Below are 22,661 nucleotides of genomic sequence, written 5' to 3' on the forward strand. Positions count from 1 at the left end.
TTTCCAGGACTATGATTGCTTTATCAGGTGCATCAAAGGTGAGCAGTGAGGAGCCATTCAGCACGATTTCTCAGGGAGCTGCAATCCAAGCGGTGCTGGAAACTGCATCTTTCTTTCCCACGTGCCACCACAACTCCCATTGCTGGTGCACATTCTACAATCCATCTCCTGAAGACTTTTTAAAAAAATCCAGCCCTACTTCCAGTATTTCCCATGCAATCAGATGTTCTTCCTTCCCCATGTGTATGCCATATTTAAATGGTCCTATATTTTAATAATTTTGGGGGTAAGGCACACTAAATCTTTCTTCCAACAACTCCAGCCAACATTAATAAATTCACCTAAGACTTTCAAATGAAACTGTAAAAAAGGAAATTAAGTTGAACACTGACATTTAGAAAGAAAAAGTCATTAACTGATCCATGTTTAATTTCAATAAGAATCAAACTGTCAGTAGACTACTAACTCAAGAATACATTACATTTTTATTTGTACATGATCATTTCAGGATAATTTTACCAACTGGCATATATTTGTATCATGCTGCTACTAAACTACAGTGTACTACTGTAAAATTCCTTTTCAAGTTCCTTAACTCAGGAATGGCTAGATGCTTAAGGCTATCGTTAAAAAAAAGACCCCAACAAAATACCAAACACAAACAACCTATCCACACTACCCCAGGCAAATCAAACACCTTTCTCCCTTTACCCCCCAGCATATTTTACAAGTTTTATGATTGTTTGAACAATATTCATGAATCATACTGTAACATGAAGAAGCCTTCAATTCTAGCACATTCCATACAAAACTAAATTCGTGTTTTGAGGAACAAAAATATCCCCTATTATTAACAGAAAATGTGTGCTGACCCACCACAGGCAATTTGCATCTGAAAGGTTTATTACGTTTCAGACTAGGGAGACAGACTGATATGCTTTCCAACTGCTATAATTCAAAATGACATAGCTGTATTTTATTTGTATTTCATTTAAGCATTCAGCTTTCTCTACATAAGTCTGCTGCACTGCAGCCACATATATTCAGATACAAGGAATCAGGAAACCCACTTGCTATATACACTGGATCAGACTGCTTGCAGTTACATGTCAAAGTCCACTGTCAATTTACAGTCCATCTGAGCAAAGACTTCTAAAATTAAGATGATGATTTCCAGTACATTGTTATAGCATCCACTGCTTTGAGGAGAAAAAATGAAGAATACACTTCCTTAGAGATAAAGAAGATCATGATAATGATCTGTTAGAAATCCTTAGCAATGCAGACATCAAAAGTAATTCTCATCTCTTTATGCATTAGTTATTTTCTTGAATAATGCTAAAAAGCTTTTTAATTATTTCATAATCTTAGAGCTGTTTGGGCTTAGAATAACCTCAAATTTAAGACAAATCTGAAAGGCCACAAAATACAAAACAAAATTCTTTGGTATTTTTGGCATTCTACTGCACTGCAATGATGTTTAAACCTCAATATTAAGTCTTGCAAATCTGTACTGTAAAGATGCTGGAGTCCTTAACAAAACAAGCCCTTTTTTATCTGCTGGCTGGTTGTGTAACATATAAATTAACCCAGTCAAGCTGACAAAACCCAGTGCTTCTCCACAGCCTGCAGCCAATGAAAAATCCCCTCGAGTGACATACCCCAAGACAGTCCTGGAGCAGTGGGAAGTAACATCTGGGAGAGCATCTGACCAAAGACCAAGAATGAGGTCCTCATGGTCCTCAGTTGCCTCTTCATCTGGAATGCCTGCAGGGTCACTCTCTATAGACTTCACGTTGTCCTTTTTCTTCCTCTTTTTCTCCTCTTTTTGCTTCCGTACCTTGTCCTTGAATATGTCACGATGTTTGGGCTCTTGTGGACCACAGAAGAGCTTGTCTTTGCTTAGATGCAGCAAGTCATCTTCTGTTGGGATGCAAATCATGGCATGTAACTCAGGGTTCCCCTTTCTCAAGAGTGACAAGTTGACCCAGACGAGAGCCCTTGGGTAGCTCATCAAGATTGGCAAAAAAACATCTTCAGTCATTTCCTTCTGTCCCAGACGAGAAATAAGGCGGATTCGCCGATCTTTCCCAGCAGTGGGGTAACACCAGGCTGATAACTGCATTAGTAGTTTCTCACTCCTATTAAAAATGTTCAAAAATAAACATCAGAGATTGTTACTAACAAGCAGTTCAACAGAAATCTAGCACCTCACATATTTGCAAGAGCACACTTAAACAAAGGTCTGGGGCTTTCTGTAATCTTCCAAGCTGGTACTTGTATCACTCTTAGCCTAAAAAGAACATTGGTGAATGAACTCAAGAGTCTTCTTCAGAAGGAAGGAGACATGTTAAAACCCCCAAAGCCTGTTAAAACCACAAACACACTAAAATTTCCAGTGACACTAATGCAGTCCAGAACTTTCAGTGTTTTCTTCCCCTGGTGACCACACAAAAATGAAAGACCTGTGTTCAGGCACTTCCCAATACTGTTGCTGCCCTCATGCGTTGCATTGGAATGCAGGAGATTCTGTTTTCTAGAGACTTTGTTAAGGAGTGCAAGAACCACCTGTGGTGATATAGTAGGGAAAAGAATGCAAGATGATTTTCACAGCAATAGTCCTAACATCACAAATATGAGCCTCTAAAAGCTCCATCAACCTGGAAGCAAACAGAATATGCCAACTCTGAGAACACAGTCAACTCCAGTGTTAAATTTTAGATAATTTAAGGAGTTTTCTTTATGTAGTCATCAATTTTGCTGGAAAAATGCAGAAGGATTTTCACTCAACAGCAGATTCTGATTAGTGACAAAATTATTTAATCCCACAGTATTTGGATGAAATAATTCTCTCATCTTAATAATTAAGGCTGAGCTCCTCCTTTCCCCAATTCAATAAATACCAATAAAGAAATAAAATATGTGTATTATTTTGACATACCTGAGAACAATGAAGCCACTTGTCTTACTTCCATCTCTCTCACCAAAATCTTGGGTGCTTGTAACATCCTCTGTCTTTAGGGCACCTTCAGAACTTGTTATTTCCATGGTCTCCTCTTCCTCATCAGTCTCAGGGGAAGCTTCTCTGACCGCTTCTACTTTGGGGTCACAAAGGGTCTGCCCTTCAGTTGTGCAGCAGTCAGGACGTGGGGAGGAAGGACATAAAAGTCCTCCTGAAGCTTTCATTCTTTCTTCCCAGTTCTTGGTCAGCTGCCCCCAAGGACAGATGAAAGGAGACAGAGTGCCCAGCTTGACATAATTTGCCCTTTTTGCAGGTGGATGTCTAAATGATAAATCAAGTAAGTAGGTAAGAATATTTTCAAAATCAAGTACTTAAAACGGAAAGGGAATGCACAGTTAACTTGCTAACCTGACTAAACAAGAATTTTAAAGTTACAATCTAGAAAATGCTGCTGTATTTCTGTCCACTATATCCTTTCAGCCATGCTGGAAACATCTACCTGCTCTGCCATCACCACCTCTTCCTCTGAACTTCTACTTTCCCCTCCTACCTGGAAGGGGAACCAACACCAGCTGGTGTAGAGGACACTTCCAGCTACTCCAAACTCATAGTTAAGAGTTCTCTTTGTTGCTGTAAAAGTGAAGGTAAACTTCAGAATACCTGATATTTAAAATTAGATATGAAAATGTACTTCTAAATTTACTTTATTATTTAAGACTTGGTAGATACGTTGACGTACTCCTTTGCATTCTCTTGCCTCCTCCCCCATTTGCTGCTCAGGAGTCTCAAAATAGTTTTGTTTTTTTAATTGCTATGCAGCCTTGTTACAGGCCTGTAACTGAGCATGTCTCTGGAAATAGAAGGTTTTAATTTATATGCCCTGTTTAGCAGAGTTAAATATATCTAGGAGTCCTTTCTTTTTTATAATACAAATATTTAAAACACTAGTGAAAGATCTCAGTAAAGGCCAAGTCTAAATGAACACAACAGAAGATAACTAAGGGAATATTTTAAGCAGTATTCATTTTTGTCATTTTCCCCATCAATTTTTAAATTAATGTTACCGTTTGAATTTTTCAAGAAGACTGGTTTCCAGTTCTTTAGCAAACTGCATTCCTGCCTGGCAGTCTGGGAAATCATTTGGAGTGTGAGGTGTTCTTTGGTATTCAGAATGCTTTAATGCCTCTTGCAAGCCACCGACTCGTACACCTCGATATATCTGTTATAAAAACCAAACACCCAAAAAGCAATGTTTGAATTCATTCTGGGTTCCTAGCTGAAACAAAACATTAATGCCCAAAGGGTACTTCCTTAGAAAACTGAAAGTCTAACACTTAACCTTTAAAAAATAAGCTTAAGCATGATTTCTACAGTTCTAGATGCTAATTTCAACAAAAAGTTAGTTATGCTCTTTAAATTTAATTGTGCAAAACTATCAACAAAACTGAAGAGAATTTCACAGGTTCTTATCTTGTGCATTGCCAGGAATGTTGTATTACTTCAACAGCTACTGCCCAATGTATTTTAACCAAACACTGCAAATATCAAATCCCCTGTACACTCAAGAGCATAATTTTAACTACAGAAAGGTATTAAAACTGTCACCTAAACAGTCAAAGCAGGATACTTCAAACAGCACCAAAGGAACTTAACTCAAACTCTGTTTTACGCTCTATCCCTCTATCTAATCTATCCCTCTATCTAATCCCTCTATTGCTCTATCAGAGGCAACCAATTTGGTGACAAAGGTGTAGATAGCCAAGTTGGAAACTGATTAGCAGCAGGCCCTAAATGATTTCTCTTTAGAGGCATATGCTTGTAGGAACACAGAGAGGTATAGCTTCAGCTTTCTCTCCTGACTCCTCACTGATTTGCTGCTTCTAGACTGCCATGTGGGCATAGTTGTACCAAACAAAATACATGGAAAGCTATTGTTTAAGTTTGAAGAACAAGCTTCTGTCATGAACCAGTTCATACACCATTTTTTAAAGTGAAATTTTGATCCTGTAATTAGTAATTGGTTATATAATACGAAGTACACGCTCTAAAATTGCTTGATTTAAACTAAATTATACAAATTATCAAATTTACTGGCAATTTGCCATCAAAGTCACTTACAAAAGGAATCCAGAAAGCCATGCCCCAGCCCTTTGGGAGATAGATATCCCAGCCACTCCCCCATCCTGGTCGATCTTCTCCAGCCATTTTTCCTGGCTGCTGCACCAACAGTATGGGAATCTTAGATTCACAAGGACCCAAATCAAGGTGTGATCCAGGTACCAGTAACTGAGCTCTCATATGGTTTAAATCCTGAGAAGGAGGAGACATTTCCCGTAAGTTAATAACCATTCTTCTTCCCTCTTCCAGATACCCTTCCAATATACAGATAAAAGTTGAGTTTACAGCTAGGAAAAAATACAGCAATACACTATATATTTGAACAGAATTCCATCGATGCATGAAAAATTATTTTAGAAAAGAGTGTTAGGCACCCTTTTTCTCCCCTTCTTACTTCCATAGTCCTTGATAAAGAGCAGGTACAAGGTACAACATAGATGAAGGAGGTAAAATAACTCTGAACAGGTGCTTTCAGTCTGTCAACATATGGAGCAAATCTGAACTATGTCCAAGGAGATGGGAAGAAGCTTTGGTCATCAGTTTCACATAAAGCATGCTGGCATTGAGGTTTTGTCAATCACCAGTTGTTATATTCCATTGTACCACATTAAGAATACATTTATGAAGAAATAGACCATTAGACTCCCTGTGTTTTATCAGGTAAACATTAAATTTCATGACAGCATAAAGAACACTGTCATATATAAAAAGATTGTGCTGATAACTGTCATGTACTAGTATAATGTTTTCTATGTACTCTGCTTTTTTTACACTATGTCAGACAGTTTGAAAGAGCACAAAATTAATTTTCAGAAAGAATATTTAGAAAGATGTTTTTGCCACACAAATGTGTTTTTTTCTGACTACAATGGTGCCAAAAGTTTATCATCTCTTGGGACTAAATCACCTTTTTATCCATGCGCTTTATGGGCTGCCCTCCAACGAAAATGTCAATGAAAATGTCTAGATAGGAGACTTCAAACCCACAACAGCAAACTTAAAGTTGTCTACAAATCATGAGTTATTGCCCAGCATACCCACAGCATAGTGTGCTGCAGTTCAGAAACACAGGATTTCTTTCCTTTCAACTTCCACACTTCTCTTCATCAGAAGAATTGTTCTGACTACAGCTAAAGGCCAGAGCCTTCCTGTGTCACTCTTCTCAGCTGCATCAGTCAAGGTGATGTATGAAAATCCAGTTCCAAACCTTTCTGTTACATAAACCTACAGTAGCAATACTGTAGGTCTACTACAGTACTACTACTACAAACCTGTAGTCCTGTAGGCAATCCAATAAAGCTTTCTTTTAATTGAATCCATGGTCAATGGCTGTGCATGAACATTATGCAAAGGCTACAAAAAACTACTTCATGTCAGCAGCTGGATACGATGACATTAAGGAAGCTATTGATTAATCTTAGATTTATCAGATTTTATACAGATTTCAAGAGTCTGTTTCTATGGACTCCATGAATCATTAGCCATTTCCTTCATGGGAATCCACCCACTTAGTTACCTGCTCTGAGATTTTATTTTCAGTGACGTTCTTACAGATGTCATGGTCCCAGATAAAGCTGTGAGCACAGTCTGCAGGTACACCCTTCAGGTACAGCTGCCTAACTTTATCATTATCTATAAAAGAAAAGAACCTTTAAAAAAAATTTCATATTATTTCTGTGGTTTGAGTACAAAATTATCAAAGCCATTTCCATATCATAAGTATAATGAGCAGACAACCAAGAAAAGCCCATTAAAAGCTCGACAAGCATCACTGCTTCTGGCATATCTTACTATCACATGTTTTTCCAAATACAAAATATAAATCAACTGTTAATGTTGGAAAGACTAACCTGGTATTTTCTCATCCACATTTCTTCTTAACAAAAGACATGACTGCTGCCAATATAAATTTGATCTTTACATACCATCTTTAATATTCTGGAATCTGGGCTTTCTGGCAGAGTGTGAAGCTCAACAGATTTGGTGAAAATCAGAAAGGATGACATTATAAGGCCTGAAGTAAGTCTGCCTAAGTAAACTTGTAAGGGAAGCAAGAGCTGCCTTTAAGAAATGTACATACAGGAAACATTTGTATGGCTATGACTACATGCAACACTTATTTAGTACTGGTTTCCTGCTCTGGTTCTTTTCAGGCTGTGTGCTTCAAGGAGGGGACTAATCTTGCCTATGTCTGCATAAATCAACAGTTGTGTACATTACTGAAGATAAACAACAATCATAGCTTTAAAATGGATTCCTGAAGTATTAAATAGCCTACCTCTTCTTCAGTTTTACAATCTAAGGAAAGCAAAGAAGATGTGTACCTACCTTTAGTGATCTAAGGATTAACAGCCTTCAATGTACAGTACAGTATGTAGTGAATGCCTATCCATTTAAGTAAAGTAATACTTATCAAGAAACGATACAATGAACCTATTAATAGTTCTATGATTAAAAACTTAGAGGGATTGTTCTTTTTTTCATCACCCACAAGGTCTTACATATTAAAGGAACTTAACAGGGTTTGTTTTGTTTTTTAAAGTTATTTAAGTTTTTTTTAGAAATGTAATTTTTCTGCTAATATTTCCAGATAATGTAGACAAAGACTCAAAGACAGAAGATTTGGATTATTCAGTGGTACTAACAGTACCTAGCAATAGGTACTGCCAAACATAACTGCAATAATTAATTTATTTAAAATCCATAGTCTTTAAGATGCACCCATTACTAAAAGATGCAAAATCCTTTGCAAGAAATATTAACAACTGCAGCACTCGTAACAGTTTGATGATGTTACTGATACTAGCCATGCATTCTTGCTAATGAATTAGATTTATGTGAGGAGAAGAAATGGAAAAGAAATTATCAGATTACAGTGGAATTCCTTCAAATTAAGAACGATAAAACTAAAAAGGGGATAGTTGCAAATTAAGCAGAAGAATTCCTTCTCTGACCAAAAATTATGAACAGGAACCTAAGAGAGCTCAACACTCCTACAGGCAAAGCACATTCTGTTTAGAGATAAAGCGAGTATTAATGTCTCAAAAGAAGGGAGCAACAAAACCGTGGGTGGTGGTGGTGGTAGGGAATGACTTCCTGATTTTTACAGGTATTATTGTTACAGACAACCAAAGGGGAAGGGCACATAACTACAAGCATAAAGTAAGGAAAGTACCTTTTCCATCTTCTGTACAGAAGGCATTTCTGAACACCAGAATCACTTTATGTTAAATTATTTAAACATGTTCTAGTTCCTTCAACTGAAAATTATTCACTGAAAATTTCTCTGATTTTTTTAACACTTCTTTCTATTACTACAGTTCAGGCAGCCTATCCTTGTCATGTTCTCAGAGTTCTTTGCAATTCCTGTGTTCTATAGTGGCATGAATATTTGTTTCCCCACTATAGAAAGACCTTTTAAGTCAGTGTCTTTTCATCACCACCCCTCATCCAATATCCCCCTTATTAGCCTAAAATATTCTTCTCTAACTCGGTACATTCCTTCTCTTTGATCCTCAAGAACATGGAGAATTTATTCTTTCTACTAAGCTTACTGTATTTCAAATCATAATCCCAAATCTGCACACCAGTTCTTCTTACCTCTCTCCTGTTTTCTTCAGTCCGTATTTTAAGATTTCTGGGGAAATAACCTTACTGATGAATAAGTTGTTGGTAATAGTGAAAGTAAGATGTTAGGGCTAGTATAGGAAGTAGGAAGTTGCACTATGAAGAAGATGAAGCTCATCAACAAGCTACCTCTGCTGGTGTCAATGGTTGGTGCTTAGACAATACAGGCAGATAGAAGGCTTTGCTCCGTTTCAATCTATTGATCTGATTTCATAGTTGATTATCTGTCTTATAGACAGGCCTAAGAGTAGTTTGATTTTAAAATTTTCCTTCCTCCCTTTCACAAAAAAAAAAAAAAAAAAAAAAAAAAAAAAAAAAAAAGAAATGAAAAATAGAAGCACTGCCCGGGAGCAGTCTAAGAGTCCTGTGTGTGTGCAGGGAGGATGGGTATCAGGAGAAATGGGGACAGATACCTACATCTCTGCAAGAGGTGCATTTACAGGCATGGACCCCAGGAACTTTACTTTTTCATGATGTATTCTCCTTCTCTGAATCTCATTCACTGATTATGCAGAAGTGTCACCATTCTCCATGTTAAATGTTTTCAAGGCAGTGGAATTTGTTTTCTCAAAAGAAGACAGTAACAACGTATCAAAATGTCAGAAATGCACTTTAAACTGGAGAAAAGAACAGTAATAAAGTGCAGTCATGTGAGAACTGACTGCTTACTGGGAGTCTTGACTCCAGCCTAAATAATGACAGCTGATTTGATTGAATCTGATCAGCCAGTGTTCATAGCACACAGCTTGCACATATGCACTGAAGACAAAGTAACTGGGAAAGACTGAAATTACATTTGATTTGTTAGTGTGTTACAGGGAAAAACTACACAGGCATATCTCAGAACAAAATTTTGGAAAAAAAACCCAATATGAACCGGTATGTATCATTCCACTACTGTGTGTATGACAATCCCCAGCAAAGGTGATGGCCATAACTTACCTAAACTATTCACTCATTTGACAAACAATGCATCTTTAAATTAGTACAGTTTATCTAAGAAAATCATTTGGCTTTTATAAAATACTGAAGAACAAGAGAGGCTAAAATACATATGGAACCTGTATGCTAACATATACAGTGCTATTTCAATCTTACTAATACTAACCCTAATAGTACTTGAATGTCCAAGAAGCAAAAAAGGGGGGAAAAGTGTGGAATACACCAATGGTTCCCTTTTATTGCTCAATAAACAAGATTTGATTAAGACAAAAAAATGACTATTAACATTTTTAATAGAGGTCAGCTCAGAATATTACTATATCTGAGTAAGTTCACAACATAATCAAGGCTCAGAAAGTTTATGTAATTCTAAGGCTCAAAAAATGACTTTTTTTTCAGAAGGGGGAAATTAATAGCACTGAAATGGAATTACAGATCCTAAAGAAGTCTTTTTTTTTTGGGCTACTGGAAGACAGTGGTACTGTCTGTCCTCTTTCATCCTTCTGCCTACCCAACTTCCTCAGCTGCGTGTAACAGTAAGTTATTTAGCAGAATCTAATTTGAAGGTACTATGCCATTTACCTGTCCTTGCTAGCTGAACAAGGACCTCCTCCTTCTCCTAAATAAAAGTCAGAGAGGACAGAAGCAGTTTGAAGTTCATGATGAAAAAAAAACAAAAAACAAATACTCAGAAAGAAACAAAAAAGCAGCACCAGCTTTTCTGAGTATTTGTGGTATAGAAGATATTTTGCAAGTGAAGGATAAGCCCAGGTAGAAAGATGGACATTCCTTTTCAACCAAAGGAAAAACCACAGAGGTGCTCTTGACTCCCTGTCTTACGCCATTATCTCTTTACTATGGCCATCGTTCCTGAGGGAAAACCAGCTCCAGCAGCAGGAGAGAAACTACTATGAGACATTTAAAATACCTAAATGCCTTCTGTTGATCTTGCCTCCTTAAACACATCCCCACAGACATGACAAGCAGAATGAAACACACTGAATCACTTTCTGTAGTTGCTAACTCTTCTAGCAGCTCAAACCAGTACCTGTAAACAAGTGCTACATATCTCACCTTACTTCTCAGCAGGACGGAACCAAAGTAGAGGTCATGTATGCTGCAGCATTTCCAACAGGAACACTAATGATGAGAAAGTTAGCTGAGCAGAACTAATTAACAGAAAGGCTGTTCTGAATACAGAGGGCAGAACAGGAGGATGGAAGAAAATTAAAATAGCAGAATTTTGGAAAGAGCTAAAAGCAACTGAAGGAGGTGCTCAACCTGACTTAAGTGATATGTAAGACTAGATTATTCCAGTGTCTTGCAAACAGACCACCAAGGAAATTCAGTATTTTGAAGTCTCTGGAACTTTCAACTTGTCCTATTTGCTGCTGCTTGCTAGCTGACTATCATGTTTCTCCTATTAGGTGAGGCAGCCTGTGTTCAGTCAACCTAAATGGGAATGCCTGCACTGTACACAAACCCCTGTATATACTTTTGCACATTTTCAGAGGACATTCACATCCATCTGAATTTGAATTTTGCACTGAAACATCGTGTAAGTCAGCACTAAAATGAAAATTTCAGAAGTTATGCCTGCATCTTTCATTTTCTATCAACACCTTGGCCACCTGAAACACTAACCCTGCAAACTTTTTTCACAGTAGAATTGCAACTTTCAACACCTTAGGCCTATAAACCAGAAACAGCAGGTATCTTCTTGGGGAGATAAACAGGAAGACTAAACACCAAACAGAAACTTACTATGGAGCTTTTAGCACCTGGATGGCCTTGCCAGGATTCGAACCTGGATCATCTGTATGGTCAGACAGAGGCTTCCACTGAGCACAAGACCAGCTTTGGTGCATGTCCCTCCCTCACAACTGCTGCTCTAAAACCTATGCAACTTTCAAGCTGTTTCTATTCTGCCTGTGCTCTGCAACTGGGAAATATTTTGAACCAAAACCTAGAGGAAAACAGCAGGAGACATTCCATAGAAGATGACAGTAAATGAAAACAAAAGCATAGAGAGAAACTAAATCTCTTCATATAAAATAGAGGATTTTACCTCGGTATTTTTCAAAGTCTGGCATGGCTTTTGTCTTCTTTTTTGGCAAATTGACTCGAGGATCTCCAACAGTGAGGCCAAGTATTGTACCTGGTGGCATATCTGATGGTGAGCTCATCCCTTTAAAAACACACAGATGAACATTGCAATGAAACCACCAATTAGATCACCAATGTGATCTTCTTCTGCACTTCTATTTTTGTGCTCTTTTGCTTGCAGGGATGTGACACCACTGTAAGAGAGTGAAGCAATCCAGAATACTCCAACATATTTTGAAAAATCACCAATGCTTGTTAAATGTTCAATAACAAAAAAGTCAACGACAGCAGCGCATGACTTGGTTTGCAATTACATTTACCTTTAGCATATAAGTGAGGTCACTGTCACAGACTCAATTCATCCTTAGCATTTGACAAATTTCAAAGAACAACCAACCTTTGTTTTACATGTGTCTTCAAGAGAAAGAAAATCTAGAAGTGTTTTGTAAAAGTTTTACCTCATCTCTGCTTAACTGCCTCATATTGGATAGACAGCTTGAGTACAGTGTGAGATCTACCAAAGCCAGTTGCTTACCTGCTTCAGTGCTAGAAATTGAGGAAATATTGTTAACTTCATGACACTTTACAATTCAGCCAAATACACAACTGTTAATTTAGAAATGAACATATATAAATGAAGTATAATACTTTCACTCTGGATTGGAGGCTACCATTTTATCTGTGGACGTACTGTACAACTTACTGTCTTAATTTTAAGTGTGTGGTGAAGAGAGTGAGAGGATACATCAGACTGTATATCCCATCAGCAATCCCAAACTTAAGTTCACGAAGATAAAAAGCAAATTTCAGTTTCTCTACAAGTTTGAACTACACAGAGGATTTAAATTCCCTTAAATACTCCCAATGTAACATTTTTCAATTCCCTGCCATGCCCTGGCAAGTACCTAAGCACCTTCTCAAAGACATCACTCTCTTGATCATGCAAAAAATAAGCAAGTCCAAACTGAAGTTTATTAGCATGCAAGTTTTGACCATTAGATTTTAAGCTTCCCCCCATTCCACCCATGGTACCCACATGCAAAATACCTTCCAATAGCTCAAAGATAGCACTCTGACATTGATGAAGAGATACTTTTTCAGAGTCCTTGCAGTTTTCTACCCACCAGTTATTCAGTTCTGTCTCTGAATCTGCCATCTCCTGGAAAGCAATGTATTTAATTAAACTCAAATGGTTATTCATTATTTTCTATCAGTATGATTTCACTTTCTGTTTGCCTTAACCACTATAGTCACTTTCTTCCTCTTCAAGTTTTAAACCAAAGTAATTTTTGGTTTACAATACCATAGTTTACAATAATCTCTAATAAACTGCACAGTTTAACCTGTGTTCCAAAAAGAAATAAAGCAATCTACAGTACTTCCTAATTCTGGTATTAACTATTTCTTAGAGAAAGCCAGAGATTTCATGGCCTCATCATGTTTGCTTCAAGAGACAAAAAAACCCCATTAAAGCCACAGTGATGCTATATGCCACGAAGTGGATGAAAAACCTAAATCCTGGAGAAACTCCATATTTGATTGAAAACACATAAGTTTTCTGTACCTTACGTGTCTTGCCCTTTAGTTCTAGGTGCTCTAGCTGATTGCTTGAGAAACAGGACGTTTCTCAAAGAGAATATGAATTATTCTGGACCTCTCAGCAGAAACTACACAGCCTGCTCAACAGAACCACTGCTTTTATTTTCTTCCTACTCCCACCTAAAATCCAGGTGGGAGTTCTTCCTGAGATCAGCATTAGTCAAGAGGCTCACTACAGAGAAGCCACCAGGGTAATACATAGGCTAGCCTTTATAAAAAGTAAGGCTAGATGATTTATGGGTCTTTCTAGCAAAAAGCAAGCTTTCACATTCTAAGAACATTACCAAAATTACACTAACATCCAAAGTCAATTTCCTTACTGTTTGGACAGAAGCTGCTTTCAGGGTCTCTGTAAGGACGGAGTGTGATAATGGGCCGATCAGCCGGTATCTGAGAATCTCCATGCTTCTGTCACTGAAACAGGAAAGTTTCAGGTGAATGTACAATTGTACAACACACATTATGTACCCCAGTACTGTTAAGCCAGAAATGCAGCTATGTTACATGGTTATGGGCCAGTTTCTGACTGTACTGTGAACAAACCTGATTGCAACGCCAGTAGTCCGTGCGATCCAAGAGTAGGACTGGAGTGGATCTCTAGTGCCATCACCAATTATTTTTTTCACTGGCACAGCTTTTTCTCCTTCTTTATCCTCCTTCTTTCTTTTATTGCCAAGGCTTGTAACAACTTCCACTTGTTTTTCCTCTTGAATTGATGTTGTAACAGGCTCAGTAACACAGATTTCTTCAGGCTCTGAACACTGAAAAATTGCTTTTAACTCCCTAAGTATATCCTTAAGAAGAATGAGGTTAGGATTAGGATGATATGCAGTGCACTGCAAACCTTAAATATACTTTTAAAAATTATACTCCATTATTTAATTTTCCTATATGGATTTTAAGGAGTAAAATTTAATTCTGCTGAAGTCAAGGGCTTGCTAAGAAAATCTGCAAGTAATATTGAAAGTTGCTAAGAATTTGTTCTCTTGAAAATTAATATAAGATAAATTGCCTGTGCACAGCATTTCACTTTTCTCATTTTCATTTTTTTGAAGCTGATAGTTAAGTATGATTATCATGATTATCTGTGATGATAGCCTGCTGGGGATGCCAGTGGAAAGGATATGCATCAAGCAACACCATATTGCACATGTATCCTGAAGCAACTGACACAAAAAAAACTTTTCAGAAGCTTAAACACTGAACACCTCAGCACCATGCACTTTCACTACAAGCTTTACAAAAGCAAGTTGCAGAACATCAATATTGTTAAGAGTAGAAATAGTCTTCCAACTTTCAATTCCTGAAGTCATGTGTTATACCCACTTCTTTCAGACTTTTTAGATGATCTCTTCAGCATTAATAGTGCACAATACATAAAGAAATAAGAGTTCAACTATTTAGGAAAAAGCACCTGCTTAAGAGCTGGATGCACCCAAATCCACAACTGTCTGTTTTCAGACCCATCCCTGGGTTTCCAAATAAATGTAACCGGACCAAGCAACTCCTCAGGATAGCGATCTGCTCTGTAAAGATTCAGGGAACCCTCAAATCTTCCAGACAGACAACAAGCCTCTTGAAATGTCAATCCTAAAAAAGAAGACACTTATTGAAGAACAAAATAATATGTTGTTTAATAAACAAAGCAAAACTGAAATTCTGTCTGGCTGCTGAGTGGCTAAGGTTGTACCATAATCAGCTTATTAATAAACCACTGAAATGTCTAGTCCTACTATGACACCTTAAGTACATTTTTCACTCAAAATCACAACTCAGAATCAACACTGCTACTACTATTGAGACTGATACATTATTTAAAAAGGATGGATCATCCTTTAGTCTATTCCGAATCTTTATTTTGAACTATGTAAATTTTACCTGTGTCAATGCTACATATTCGAGCAAGTTGCTTCAGAAGCTCATTCTCTTTACCCTTCAACTCCAGGCAACAATAATATGATAAGTCCTGAAACAATATGATAGTATCAAAGTGAGAATAACTCTTAAAAGAAAGCCTGGTAAGAAAACACCAGACAGGGCTTCACAATTTATTAATTCTACTTAAGTAGAATTTCTTCCTTCTCTAAAATTTGCCAAAGTTAAATGAGTTTCTTTATAACTTTAAATGAATAACTTTGTAACTTAAAATTAATAGCTGTAGGAGAGTGGTTTCTTATTTGAGGGCCAACCTGCCTCTCAAACCAAGAACATTAAAACAAATTAAAAAGGACATAAAAACGAATTATCTCTCCTCAATAGCTGCTCAGGTAGATGATATAAGGATTCACTTAATCTCTTAGGTCTTGAGAAAACTGAAAATGTAGTATTTCTGTCATAGTTACCATAAGGCTCCTTTAAATGTTCATCTTACTCTCTCTGAAACTTGCCACCCTGAATTACAATGATAAAATTATTCATTTCATACTTAGCAGTCTTAATGACAGCTGACACAACAGTACTTCAAAGAGACAGAAATATTCATTACAGCTAGGCAGTTGATTACTTCACCTTGGCAAAATATCAAATAAAACATGCAGATATGGTACCTGAAGAAGGCAGTGCTTTGTCATGGCTCGGTAACAAGCCCTGTAGCTCTTCTCTGTAGGGCTGTTTCCTAAACAGTATCCCCATTTCTTTACCATATGAAATCTCTTTGCATGCCAAATATGGGTTTCCAGCCAAATATTCTTTCTTTGCCTGTGATTAAACTCCGCTACCAAATTTATGTGTCGTCTTCTAGCTTTGCGGCATTTAGTCTTTGACTGTTCTTTTTTCTGATGTACAGCTTTCTCTGCCTGTTTTTTGGAGGAGAGGATACTGAAGTAAATCTCAACAGAAAAAAAATTCTGAAATGAAAAAGGCTGAAATATAAGAATACAGGAAGCACTAACATTAAATTATACCATGTTGGATCATTCTTGAGGGTAACTAACTTTGACATTTTCTATGCAAGTCACATCCACAGAAGTATATCAAGGTTTGACTGAAACCCATATAAAAAAAAAAATCCCCACACATTCAGAAACTTATCATAAACGGTAAGTGCTGCTATTTCCTGTGTGAAGTTTTTGCCACACATCAATATATTCACATGAACAAATCAATGTGCCATGGAAAACGCCTGGAGATTTGAGCTCATACAGAAGCAGCACAGACTCTCAGACTGACAGAAAGGGACCTATCACTTCTACAGCATGTAGAAATGGATGACAGAGGACTCTGGGAATATCTTGACCAAATTCTTGATAACTAGACATTGTCAAGGTCTGAACTATTATATGTGGATGCATGGCTAGAGAGGAAGGCCTGATTCCATGTTTGATTTTCCTTTTTGTGAAGAAAAGTGCTAAAAAGAAATAGGACTCCAAGACATACAAAAAGATTCTTAGAATATCCTTTGTAAGCTCACCAAGAAACACTTGACAGCAGACCACTGGTTACGAGAATAGCAAAGGAAAGAAAATGATGCCAGATCAGTGCCAAGAACACTAAAAACACTGAAGCAACCCATGAAATCAAAATAGAACTGAAAAAAAAAAAAAAAAAGTATCTTCCCATCAGACCTATCATTCATCACAGAGAAGGAAATACAAGCCACTGGATCAATGGTAGGTGATCAGTTCAGAAAGGCAGTTAGAGAAAAAGAGATGCAGCACTGTAGGTGAAAACCATACATCTTTAAGCTTATTGAAGAGATATGATCCAGGTAAAAGTTTCAATGAAGATGGTTGTGATAAAGGATCTAAAACAAATGAAGAAAATGCTGTGGATTTGAAACAGATACCTTTGAAGATGGAGATCAAACACTGAAAAGTGATAGGGAAAACCTTTACAAAAACAAGTAACAGAGATATTACAAGCTGCAAGAAAATGTGAGCCTGTGCAGACACATAAGCCACACCAAAAGACCTGAAGACAGAAAATGTAGCAGAAGAAATACAGCTGCTCCAGGGCCAATTAAATAATCTCAAAAATCCAAGAATCCTATGTGGCGTGGAAACAGGGACAGGAGAGTATGTGTGAGCATGTACACAGAAATTAGAAAGGCTGTCACATAAAAGGAGTTAAAAAAGCAGGACTCAAAAGAACCAAATATAAATTTTAGAAAAATCTAGATTTAACAAGGATAACACATAACCATGCAAAACAGCCCATGCCTTCTTCCTTCAGTCCCAGAAAACAGGCCCAAACTGCATCTCTTGTCATGTCTGACAAAGCAAAAATAATGTGAATCAAAACAGTAAAATAAGATACAGGTTGTGAAGATCCAAGATCCAACACCCTAAGAAACATGCAATTGGTGTGTGGCAGGGAAGCTTCTGAAACAATTTCTGAACCATGAATAATCATCTTCAGGAAATCAGGGTGCAGGGGACAAGGTCTCAAAAGAGAACACAAAAGAAAAAAAGAATGCAATAAATAAATAAATTTATCAGTCAACCTTAATAAACAAAAAACTTATCAAACAAACTCAGTTGATCACTTTAGGAATTCTCAGAGATGATAAAGTGATCAATGCCAAACACTGGGAAGATCATTCCCCAGTAACACTGTGCTGAACCAATTTTTAATTTTCCTTTATAAACATACAGGGAGGCCATAGCGAATAAGGAGCAAGTAACCCCCAAAGGGATGTTCTGACTAAATGTTGAGATACTTCCACAAAATTACTTTCATGAGTGGTTAGAACTAGTCAATTAGTAAGACTTAAGCTGCATGCAGCCTGCCAATAATCCCAGTGTACCTCCCACATTTAAGCTGTAACACTCAAATCATCACGGCAGCTTGAGGCTGGCATGGCCACATCCTAAAGCTGGGGTGGGGTGCAAGGCAGCTCTTACTGAGGATTCTTGGACCAATGCACCACCCAACCTCTCATGCAATGGATTCTTTTATCACTACTCTAATTACTTTTCAAGATGTCCAGTAATCACAAAACCAGGGGGTTAGTGAGACCTACCTGAACTGTCACCTGAAACTGAGGTGATCCTGAATTTTGAATTCAAACGTGAGTCAAAGTTTAGGGTGCTCAGGGAAGTTTGGCAGAAATTCAGGTCTGAACATTAATAAATATAGAGCTGAATAGTGTGCTTTGGCTGTGCCCACTACATGAAATGCTGTAAAACACACTTATACCTCTTTCCTGGCCATCTCTTGGAGCCGCCTGGGTAGGCGTTTAACATTGTGACTCATTGCTCGCCTTCGCATGTGCCTGGGGAGGGTCTGGAAAACCAGAGAGTTGGAAGACTTCTGCGAAACTGCTTTCAACATGGCATTGATCTCAGCAGCACGAGCTTGAGCAAAGGTAGACACTGCAATGAAAAGAACTGGCATCAGAGACATGACAAACAACAAACCAGAGGAGGATACTGCACGTAAATTACAGAATTACTCCTGGTACAGCAGTTCCATATCTTCTTGAGATAAAAGGAATTACCATATACTGTCACTGAAGAAATATCAGTTGTTTACAAATCCTGAAGTTTACAGATATGGTCAAGCAAATATTTATACATTAATGAATCTGAAAGTTGTTTAACCAACAAATCCCATTTGCATTAAATACTTTTTTGTTAAATTAGAAGAGCAATTTTTTTCAGCTGGTATTCAGGGAGACAAAAAAATCTTTAGTATGGAAAAAAAATTGGAAGCGGTAACATATTCCAGACTGTTTTAAAAAAAAACAAAATAAAAATCCAGAGCTTGGTCTCATTTCATGTTTATGGAAGTGTATCTACTATCAGAACACTGCAACATTTTGCAAAGCTGATTTGCCCTCCTAAATAAACGTTCTGTTAGGTGAAAAGCTGTCTTTAACTTGCATCATGAGTAAAAACAGTTTTACTGGCTACATTAAAATCAGATGACTGTCAGTACTCATTCTGCTAGCAAACAGAAACCAAAATGCATATCCCTCACTACAAGGTGTAACTTTTCCACTCAGAAATCTGAAAGGACCCATTGAGCAACAGCTAGTCATTCATTCCAGTTCAAAACAACTTCTATGTTTTGGAGAAAATCAGGAAAAACAGAAGACCATAGCATCAGTTCTAATTTTTGCTCTTGCACAAAAATAAAGACAGCAAACTAAATCACCAGCAAATTGCCATGGAGAGATAAATTAAGACCTTTCACATATACACACCTGTTATGTATTTTGGCATTTCCTCAGATACACTCTGGTGTCCTCCATGCCATGCTCCTCTGCCTCTCTCTCCTCTACTTTGCCCCTTTGAAAAATATTGGTCCTTCCTGTAAGCAGGCCCAGATGACTGATTTGAAAATTTCTGCTGCTGCTCAGAATGAACATCTCCTGGAAGGTTTAGAGATGGAAAGATATTAGAGAAACATTAAATAATCTGAATAACCGATAACTCTATTAGTCTTTTCTCATAAAAATGCATTGCAGACCCCTCCCATTTTATTTAATACACATAAATGTAAAAGCCACCAGAAATCAGAAGAATTAACTTATTTATTTACAGGAATAAATAAGAATTTTATGCTGCCCTGCAGCAAACATGAGGTAGATTAAGTAACTTTTGCATGCTCTGAAAAGGGTACACAATCCAGGCCTTGCCCCAAGGGCAAAATCAGTCCATGGAACATCCCAGTAATTTTTATTATTGTCTTGTCAGAGTTTTAGTAACAAAACAGCAAAGTTATTTTTTCCACTTGCCCCTTATTTGATTTTTTTTTCTATAAGCAAATGTATTCTTGCCTGACATGTATTTTTTTTACAGCAATAATTAAGGTGAGCATGATACTTGTACATTGGTACAATAAGTTACTTTTCTGGTACAAGCACTTAAACCAATACTGAAATTAAATAACTAAAATCTACAATAAAGCATCCTAAGGTACAGCAGTTCTTTTCAGGAGTGCTAAGCACCTAGCAAGTACCTAAAGTTTCACATGGCCTTGAAATCCTTAATCAAAGACCTGTGCATATTCAGCCTAACTAATATTATATATTACTTCAGATTACTTTATGTTCAGTTAAGCCTTAGTTATGACTTCTACTACAACTTTTCTCAGTTCTCAGGCAGTTTCTGCCAGACAATTTGACTAAGAAAGGTCCAACCAGCCATTCCTATCACCCCATACACTACATCAAGACAAGGGCTTGAGAGAACATGGGGCCATAGCACTCAGGGACCTTCTCTAGTGAAAATCAACCTGTGTGTCCACAGAAATAGAGTGAGAGATTAAAAAAAACTGTTTTCAGGTTGATCACCTTCTTAAAAAAGCCTGTCCCTTTGTCCCAAAAATGCTACCACTAGCATGAAGACCAGCCAGGAGCAGATTCACATTCAGCAGCATCTCAATTTATGAGAACTGAAAAAGGCAAAGAACCTCCTTTTTCCACTTCAAATAAGCAAGAAATGGAAGTTTTATGTTCAGCAGCAGTACTGTTGTAGCCTGCTGCAACCACACATCATGCAGAACTGCACTAATACCGTATTAAAAATAATTTGGTACAGAAGCAGAAATTAGCTTTTTTGTGGAACAATTCCCTGACCTGGGTTCCCACATGCCTGAGAGCAGCATTGTCCAGACACTGAGTTGAGAAGGAAATAGCTGGGAATGAGGAATGGAAACTCAGTAAATCTGTGTAGGCCTACAGCCCCAAATTAACTCAGATCACAGACACACCCTCTCAATGAAGGAAGTAAATATTGTAATCAGAAGACAGAAGACTGTTTAGCAAAACAGTCACTGACTGTTTAATTTAAATCCTTAAATTAATTTAGCTACTACACAGATCCATAGTTTTGTAACTTTTATTTAGAGTTTTTCCTTCCTGTTTCTACAAAACAGCTCTGTAAACCTATAATACTGACACTACAGAAGAATGTTACATAGATGAAAATCCATGCCTTTTAACAGAATGGAAACACATAAGCATGTAATCTTAGAAGTTCCCTGCTACAAATAAAGATAGAAATATGTGTTTAATCTGGCAGTACTCCTGTAATGACATTCCAAAATCTTCAGACATGGAGGAATATAATTTGCTATGTCATTCAGTCTGCCCAGGAACTTAATACACAGTGACACATAAGGGTTTTTTCATTCAATCACAAAGATGCAATTTGTCAACTTCTGAAGGCTTCACAGTAACAAGTCCTTTCATGCCAGGGGTTTTTCACAGAAATAATGCAGGTAACAAAATATCTAAATGTGATGGTGGTGGTGGAAATTGAGGTCCTACTGAAGCATAGTGGATGCAGATCAAACCACAAAGACCAAAAAGGCATCTAGCATACAAGCTGACAGGATCCTGCAGTCTTCAGCTGCAAAGGGTACCTGTGTACAAAATGCTCCAGCAATGACCCAGGACAGAGCCAATTTAGGGACATGCCCTGCCAATTCCCTTCGCAGGCACAGGAGCCACAAGCCCCAGCAGGCAAACTGGGGGCATGCAGATCTGAGGGATCTGAAGGAAAATCAGCGCATTTATCGTAACACCAGGAGGCTAAACCAGCCCCTCCTCCTACCAGGTCTGGCGGAAAAGCAAAGGAGAAACTGGATTTGGTATAACATCCGAATTAATTTTACGGCTAGGAACTGCAGGGATTCGTTACGTAATTGAAAGAATGATAGGGAGAAGCGCATACTCACAGGGTACAGAATAGTCTGGGCTGGAAAGGGCCTCTGGAGACCATCCAGTCCAACCCCCCGCCAAGGCAGGGTCACATAGAGCAGGTTACACAGAACCGGTGGGTTTGGAATGACTTCAGACAGAGACTCCGCAAGCCTCTCATGTTAAAGAGAATCCCGTATTAACGGGACTTACGGCAGCACCAGGACTAAAGGAAGCCCTGGATACTCCCACGTTGAGCACCCTGCGGGCTGTGGAGAGGGGGACACTTGGGCCTGAGGGGGATCACCCTGCCAGCCCCACAGGGCTCCCACAGCCGTACCTGGGGGCGGGCAGGCTCTGCTCCCGCCACCGGCGAAGGGCCCCGGCTCTGCGGGCAGCGTGACGCTGGCCGGCTGATTCCTCATCTTCTTGGCTCGCTTCTTCTCCCGCGCCCCAGACATCTCCGGCGGGGTTGCGGAGCCTCTCCGTAGCGGTCAGAGGAGGGGAGAGGTCGCGGGCGCAGCAGGTGCAGCCGCAGCCCCCGACACCAACCCCAACCACGCACTCACTCTCGGCGCGGCCTCCACGGCACACGTGGGCACCCACGCCCCGGCACAGCGCATGCGCACTCCCAGACACAGCCCTGAAGGACTACATTTCCCAGGAGCCTCCGCGGGCGGTGGTGGGTGGGGCGTGCACTGGCTGGACTCTGAGGGGAGG

At 38.4% G+C, this 22,661-nt stretch overlaps 1 protein-coding gene across 2 annotated transcripts; it reads right to left on the reverse strand.

Moving 5' to 3' along the window:
• Positions 1–466: 466 nt before the first annotated feature.
• POP1 (POP1 ribonuclease P/MRP subunit) lies at positions 467–22,575 on the reverse strand. 2 transcript variants are annotated; one of them, XM_023920732.2, is made up of 15 exons: positions 22,282–22,575; positions 19,500–19,667; positions 18,491–18,666; positions 15,901–16,149; positions 15,233–15,320; positions 14,769–14,944; positions 13,898–14,148; positions 13,675–13,768; positions 12,803–12,914; positions 11,718–11,837; positions 6,597–6,712; positions 5,081–5,272; positions 4,027–4,181; positions 2,942–3,283; positions 467–2,141 (listed from the first exon to the last, which is right to left on the reverse strand). In XM_023920732.2, exons 1-15 carry the CDS (start codon positions 22,400–22,402, stop codon positions 1,481–1,483), a joined length of 3,021 nt encoding a protein of 1,006 aa, XP_023776500.2. In that variant the 5' UTR covers positions 22,403–22,575; the 3' UTR covers positions 467–1,480. The 2 variants fall into 2 exon arrangements, with proteins under 2 accessions (XP_023776500.2, XP_086738032.1); XM_086881906.1 differs by lacking the exon at positions 22,282–22,575 and adding an exon at positions 20,877–20,902.
• Positions 22,576–22,661: the final 86 nt, after the last annotated feature.

This window comes from Cyanistes caeruleus, chromosome 1 (genome assembly GCF_971803275.1).
Source record: "Cyanistes caeruleus chromosome 1, bCyaCae1.hap1.1, whole genome shotgun sequence".
In the NCBI taxonomy this organism is placed as follows: Eukaryota; Metazoa; Chordata; class Aves; order Passeriformes; family Paridae; genus Cyanistes; species Cyanistes caeruleus.